The 6,919-nt window shown below is 49.3% G+C and overlaps 1 protein-coding gene and 1 pseudogene across 1 annotated transcript; one reads left to right on the top strand and one right to left on the bottom strand.

Annotated features, from left to right (window-relative positions):
- The window catches only part of LOC119333815, a 37,360-nt pseudogene extending 33,024 nt beyond the window's left edge, over window positions 1-4,336 (bottom strand).
- A 349-nt stretch (window positions 4,337-4,685) lies between these two features.
- Window positions 4,686-6,284, top strand: LOC119333814 (F-box protein At5g07610-like). Its single transcript, XM_037606576.1, has 2 exons — window positions 4,686-4,876; window positions 4,970-6,284. Exons 1-2 carry the CDS (start codon window positions 4,686-4,688, stop codon window positions 6,093-6,095), a joined length of 1,317 nt encoding a protein of 438 aa, XP_037462473.1. The 3' UTR covers window positions 6,096-6,284.
- Window positions 6,285-6,919: the final 635 nt, after the last annotated feature.

The following is a 6,919-nucleotide window of genomic DNA, read 5'->3' as shown; positions in this document are numbered from 1 at the left end:
AGTAGACTGCTGTGGCGATGAAGAAGAAGATCGTATGGGCTGCTCCCCAACATCCTCGAGTCTGGATGCCGACGCCCCCCCCCCCCCGGTGACGGAGGAGTAGATGACAGTGCGCGTAGTTGTGCCATGGCCGACTCCTGGCCAGCTCGGACGGCCGGGGAGAAGATCACTCCCCGACGAGTCGGAGAAGCAGGTGCTGGCAACGCTGGCGGCGATGTAGTGCTCGCAATTACCCCCGCAGGTGCCTCCCCCTCAGGTATGGGCCACGTGTGGCTCCCCTCATCGATGGGCGGTGCCCACTAGTGAGTCGGAGTCGGCGGGGCCAAAGACAGGGGAGCCGACGTCGTCGGAGGGACAGCCTTAGACGAAGTATCCGGCACCGTCAAAGAAGACCCCTTTAATGACGAAGAAGCAGCCGTGGGAGGAAGACCTCGATGAGGGTTCGGTGGTGTGACGGCATTGGTCATCTGCATGGGCACCACTCCGCCCGTGGTAGGAAGGGCCAAAGGGTTGTTGGGAGATGAAGTGGGTTTGGACCTCTTGATTGGATTGTTGCTCTTCAATGTGTCCTCCCTTTCATGCCCCTTGTCACCCCCTGGATTATCGCCGTGCTCCCAGACTCGAGGCACAAAGTCACTATCAACCCGGAAGTCTGATTTTTCCAGACTGTAACAGAACTCATAAACTTTTTTTTGAACCACCACATCGGTAGAGAGAGAGTCAATTGTGCTGCTTTCGAAAGCATCAAGGTTCGGCACCACTACCTGGATACGAACAATTCCTCTCCGACGTAAACAGAGAAGATCGACGTTAAGAGTAGCGCCAATCACCGAGCCAACCGCCCACACACCCAATAAGTGTCGGAGAGCATGAGGCACCCCATGCACATGGACCCAAATAGGTATCAACTCGAAACGGTGTGGTATCTCCTCTGGCTTCCAAGGCTTAAACTCGATAGTGACATTGTGAGACTTGATGAAAACTACAAACCCAGTGACCCTGTGTAGAACTTCCTTACTCGGAAAGGACATGCAAAAAGAGTCCTGGCCTTGCGACATGGCCTCCCACGTCCACTGCAGTTGGTACAGAGCAATCTTAGCAACCTCTGCCTCCACGATACTGGGAGTTATAGAGCCACCAGAAATAGATACCAACGCCGTCAGTGAATCCTGTGGTGCAAGATCCTCCCTGCAGACATTGTCGGGTATCTGAAAAAAGGCCATACTTTCAGTTCCATAACCACACAACATCGCCACCGGCTTCGGCATCTTGAAAGCAGGGCAGCGCCGCAAAGTCATCGAGTGATTAGTCTTGTTGCAAAAGAAACAAAACTGTTGTGTCTCGCAGTCATCATTTGTGTGCCCTGCAGACTGGCACTTAGAGCATCACACCTTCTTAGGAATTGCTGCACCCTCGGATGCCCCTGAAGGTTGAATCGTAGGTGTAGGCTGCTGTTGCATTGGTCCTAGCTGCATATGCATGTACTGGCCGTGACCTGCAACCATCATAGACGAAGGGGCCATGGTAGGCACCTGCACTGGTGGTGGCATCATAGGGTCCGCAGGTGGGGGAGTGGTGGATGACAGAGCTACTCCCTAGTGCGTCTTCTGACAACCACCCTTGCTTCCCTTCGGCTTGCGAGGTCGTGCAGCAGCAGGGCCTCCGGTGGTAGCAGAGTTGTGTGGTGGCCTGGCGTTGAAGCTCGGTGCCATCTGCACCCCGGCGGGAGCACCATGATGCTGCACATAAGCGTTCATCGCTGGTTGAAAAGCTACAGGCTGCTGATGTTGCTGCGCGAAGCCAGTCATTGGTTGAAGAAGATACAGCGGCTGCGGCACGAGCTGACCTAAGGTCCCAAAAAACTGCTGCTGGAACAGCGCCTAATACACGGTGGACTGTTGCACCGGCTGCGGATGCTCCGGCGGCTGCTGCACCGGCGCGAAAGTTCCCGGCGGCGCATAGGGTTGCGAGACCTGCACCGGCTGGTAAACCCCCGGTGTGAAGCCAAGAGCGCCTCCCGACGGCGAAGCATTTGGCTAAGAGGAGCTTGAAGATGGATTAGACTGGTGGCTGGTGGAGGTGCCCGGCCGCGCGGATGTGTCGGCGCGCGTCATTGCTGGGGAGCGGACGACAACCACGAAGGAAGGATTGAACCTCGGGTTGGCTGCCTGCTCTGCCCGGTTCCACAAGTGTCTAAGCCAACGGCTGAGATTGACCATCTGGAGCCGACGTCCAGGATTCGTCTGATCACATGTCAGACCTGAAACAGCCACAGATGACGGATCGAGATTTCGAACTATTATCGCTTTAGCACCCCGCCCTGCCTGACCCGAAGAAAGCACCAACGAACAGAATTCCGGTGAGGCCTCCCCATCTCCGAGATACACCTGCGGCAAGAGATCGCCGAGAGTTCTTGGCGGCGATGCCCGAGGAGGCGGGATCGGGCCGATCCAAGGCTTGATCAGTGGTCTTGACCGGATGGGCACCCCGGAGACGCCGCGGGCGGCCGCGGCAAGTATCATCGGTGACACCTTCGATCCTAGCACATCCACGATAGCACCTGACGTAGAGGCCACCGCGATCTCCGCCGAGTCCAGCAACGGTTCTCCGTTCTTGTCAGACCTGCAAACACGAGAAACCTCACCTGTCCGTCGAGACGATGGTCTCTCCCACAAACTAGACGCCGGTGTAGGGTAACCAATGTGCGCCCAGAACTCAGCCACCAGTTCCTCGTCCGTCTTCCTCCGACGAACAACCTAAGACTGCAGAGTAGAGGCTTCGATGGAGGAGTCTTGAACCGCATGCACCACCTCCTCCGCATCGGTAGAACCTAGGCAAGAGAACCGAGATCCGGAATCCGCCGGCGGCGTCGGCGACCAGCACGGCGCCAGCGTGAGCCGTCGTCCAGAGGCGAGCTGCATGGCTCAGTGTACAAAGCACACTCCTTTTTCGATTGTACAAAGCAGCGCACACCCGAGCCCAAGATTGTATAAACCTGGACTTGTTCCCCTTGTTTGTCGCATCAATGACCATATTGCTGCTGACCTCACAAAGATAGAAGTTAGTGTAACGTTGTCTCTTCATTTTCCATAGTCTTTCCTCACAAGTTATGTCATCAATAACTACAATATTGATGCAGGATATATGGATATTAGTTTGATCACCCAATATGAGTAAAAAATAATAATACTTGCATTTGTCTGCATCTCATTTAATTGCTCAAAATAGATTTCAACAAACCCATACCTTCTCCTACATATTCTATAACAAATTCTCCTTTCTTTATTTCGTCCTCGGCTATCAATCCAAAGCCACATTTCTCTGTCTAGAATAATATAACAGTCTTTTAGGGAATTGTTGGCAAGTGAAAAAATACATTCCAATTAAAAGGTTTTATTAAACAATTAAATATATACACCACTTCACATGAAATCTAGAGAACGGTCATTAAATAATAATGTTTGGCTATACGACAAAAAACATCAAACATGAAACAACTTGCTTAGATTCTATGTGGACTTATTAACACATAAAAGCAAACTTTCCTCCTTGCATTTATTTTTTCCAATTGTGAAGTATTCAATGTTGAAGTATTGCTTGTATTGTGCATGAAGAATGAAGATACTGGCTCACAAGATAAAGGATTTGCGATGGTTTAAGGTACAGGATATTGCGCACAAAACGTGACTATAGGTTGGATATTTTGCTAACATGCAGATTAATTTAAGGGCCAGCTCAAATATGAAGTACAGAGATAAGTAATGGTGTTCCTAAGATATCTCTGAATTATATATAGTTCCAGACAGATTCGGCATGCATGTATAGGATATAGCCAAATATGATAGGTCAAGAACATTTTCCTCTGTTTGTATCCGCTAAGGTGTTCCTAAACACAAATTAGGTCGCATACGGACCTAGAACCAGGCGAGGAATCTGAAAAGAACTAGCCATATGTTGTGGAAGGCGCTGGTCGCTGATGATCTAGTTAATTAGGCCAGCACAACTAGAATCTTCCCACATGAAACAACACATGCATACCCAAGAAAAGAAAAAAAAATCTCTTTGTGTATATTCCTTCTCTCCTTCGCTAGATTCATACAGAGGAGAGCGCGCTGTCCCCCAGGAAGATGTTAGCACAATGCTGTCGTGAGCCGGCCCACCATGGGAGACTTCAACCACCGTTTGGGTTTATCCGGCTTCGGTCTCGACTCTCGACCAATTGATTGTACTTGGTGGCTAGCTGCTCATGAGTCATGACCACGTCACTCGTACTGCAGCTCTGCTTTAGTTGACCATGCCGCTTAGCTGCTTCCTCGACGCTGGCGTTGCACGCCATGCCATTGCCCAACTCCACGAAATGTCGACAAGAGGGGATTCATCGTCGATGATGGCTGTAGCAGGGAGGATTTTCCCAGATGATCCTGACAAAACTTGTATGTTACTTATGCTTCCTTTTCATGCTAAGAACGTATTTATTTACCTGTGCTAGACCCATAGCAACGCACGGGCGTTTTACTAGTACTTCCTCCGTCCCAAAATAAGTGACTCAACTTTGCACAAGATTTAATACAAAATTAGTGCAAAGTTGAGTCACTTATTTTGGGACGGTGGGTGTATATAATAAAGATTCCTACTTTTATGTTCTTTTTGGGTTGATTTTTAAAGGGGTCTAGTGGAAATGGGACATGTACGGTTTAGCCCAATATACTAATGACGGCCCATTAGCCTCCCCCGTCCCTGTAGGTTTAAATCCCCTCCCCCGCCCCCCTAGGTTTCATCACCCCTGCTCCGCGTTTGACGGCGCTGCCGCCGCCAGGTCCACACCGGTGGATCGAGCTCGCCAGTGGGAGGACGGACGCAAATCAACTCGGATCAGGTACGCAGAACAGACATCGCCATGAATCATTGCGACCTTCCTCTCCCTTCTTCACACGATCCCCTGAGACCACTTCTCCATCTCTGTGTGCAGGTCATCCTCTTCTCCTCCCAGCGGCAGCGAGACGGCGGCCGAGAGACTCACGGACGACCTCCTAGTCGAGATACTCTCGCGCGTGCCCGCCAGGTCGCTCTGCCGCTTCAAGTGCGTCTCCAAGCACTGGCTCGGCCTCATCAACGGCCGCACCTACCGCCGGAAGCTCCCCCGGACCCTGACCGGCTTCTTCTTCAGGGGCACCACGGAGGAGCAATTGGTACATCCAGTTCTTCATTTCACTAATTTATCCGGGAGCCGCAGTCGCACCAGTCTCACCGTCCTGCCCTACGGCCGGAAAGCCTTTCTTTTGGACTGCTGTAATGGCCTCCTTCTCTACGGTGTATCTGCCCATGGTGGCAAGCGCCTTTACGTCGTGTGCAATCCTGCCACGGAGGAATGGACAGAGTTGCCGCATTGCGACCATGCTGGCTGGGTGGGTATTGTGCACTTAGGTTTTGATCCAGCTGTGTCCCCCCACTTCCATGTGTTTTTGTTCACGGACGAACTAAATGGATTTGGTCTCCCTGGAGTGGACGTCTGTTCATATATCTATTCATCAGAAACCGGGAGGTGGATTCATAAGGAGAAGAAATGGTACTGGGATATTGATCTCGTTCGTGTTCACTCAGCTGCATATCTTAATGGTAGTCTGCATTTTTTCGCCGATGTCAATCACTCTACCCTGTGTCTAGCTGCCGACAAGGAGGCGGGAACAATGATATACTCTCGTGTTCCTACTCTGAATGATGGTTTTATGCAGCAGTCACAGGGCTGCTTGTATTATGCTGGTTTTGAAAGAGATGAAAATGATGATCAGGTTGTTCGACTGCTAGTTTATATTCTCGAAGACTATAATAGTAAAGAATGGATACTGAAGCATAGCATTGAAACTTCACATCTATTTGGAGGGCGACATGATGTAGACATTGAGGAGGACTTTTGTTGGATTGCAATTCATCCGGAATGTAACTTGATCTTCTTCACGTTGGGCTGGGATAGAACGTTCATGTTCTATGATATGGATCGTCGGCAACTCAAAGAGATATGCAATCTTGAAAATGTCAATCCACCATATCTGCCATATGTGCCGCTGTATGAAGAGTTACAATCGTTACACAAGTGATGTCAATTATTCGTGCTATATTGCCTATGGAGCATCGGGTTTGGTACGTCTGCTTGCATTTGGTTTGGTCTGTGATTGAATGTTCTGATGTTTTATATGCTTGTAAGTTTGGAGCAATGGTGATTCGTTCTGGGGGCATTGTGGCTGATTTCTCTCAGATGGCTTATTCAAATGTTCAATGTACTTTCTATTGTATGTGCTTATTTGTTATACCAATGGTTCTAGACACCAGACGATATGATACACTTTGGCTGATTACATTGTCACTTCTTTTGGTGCTATTAACTTGTCTGATTCAAATAGGTTATGCTGTTAGCATAACATCACAGGCACAATGCTGTTGTTTATCAAATAGGAAATATTGTGGATCATAACGTTCATCCTCTTGGTAGACAACTTTTAACATAAAACTGCTCCAGAAAACTAGGAAGTCATGGTCTTTGTGTTTGTGGATTTTGTTCACGTAGGTAGGTTTAAAGAGTTTAAAGTAAGCGATATCGCCACAGTGCACTTCCCATGTCAGTCATACTATAATGGTCCACATAAACTCCAGTCCAGAATTCTGATGTGTTAAATAAGAGAGGTAATTCAACTTACTGCTGTGGCATTTGCGTACCGGCATGATGTTCATCTTCCAGGACATTCGTGCTGAGAAGGTCATCATGGGAATTGATTGCCTTGAGCTGGAAAACCTTTGGAAAACTAGGTGCTGCTATCTTACCTGTTCTTATGCAAATTTAGCAGCTTAGTAGAGTGTGCCTGCTTGAATGATGAATCTCGTCCTCTCTCTTCCTGGAGTGCCCTGATGCCTTCATGCTTTTAAG

This window comes from Triticum dicoccoides, chromosome 7A, assembly GCF_002162155.2.
Source record: "Triticum dicoccoides isolate Atlit2015 ecotype Zavitan chromosome 7A, WEW_v2.0, whole genome shotgun sequence".
NCBI classification, from domain to species: domain Eukaryota; kingdom Viridiplantae; phylum Streptophyta; class Magnoliopsida; order Poales; family Poaceae; genus Triticum; species Triticum dicoccoides.
Note: the sequence above shows the minus strand (reverse complement) of the source record. Positions and strands in the feature narration are given on the sequence as shown.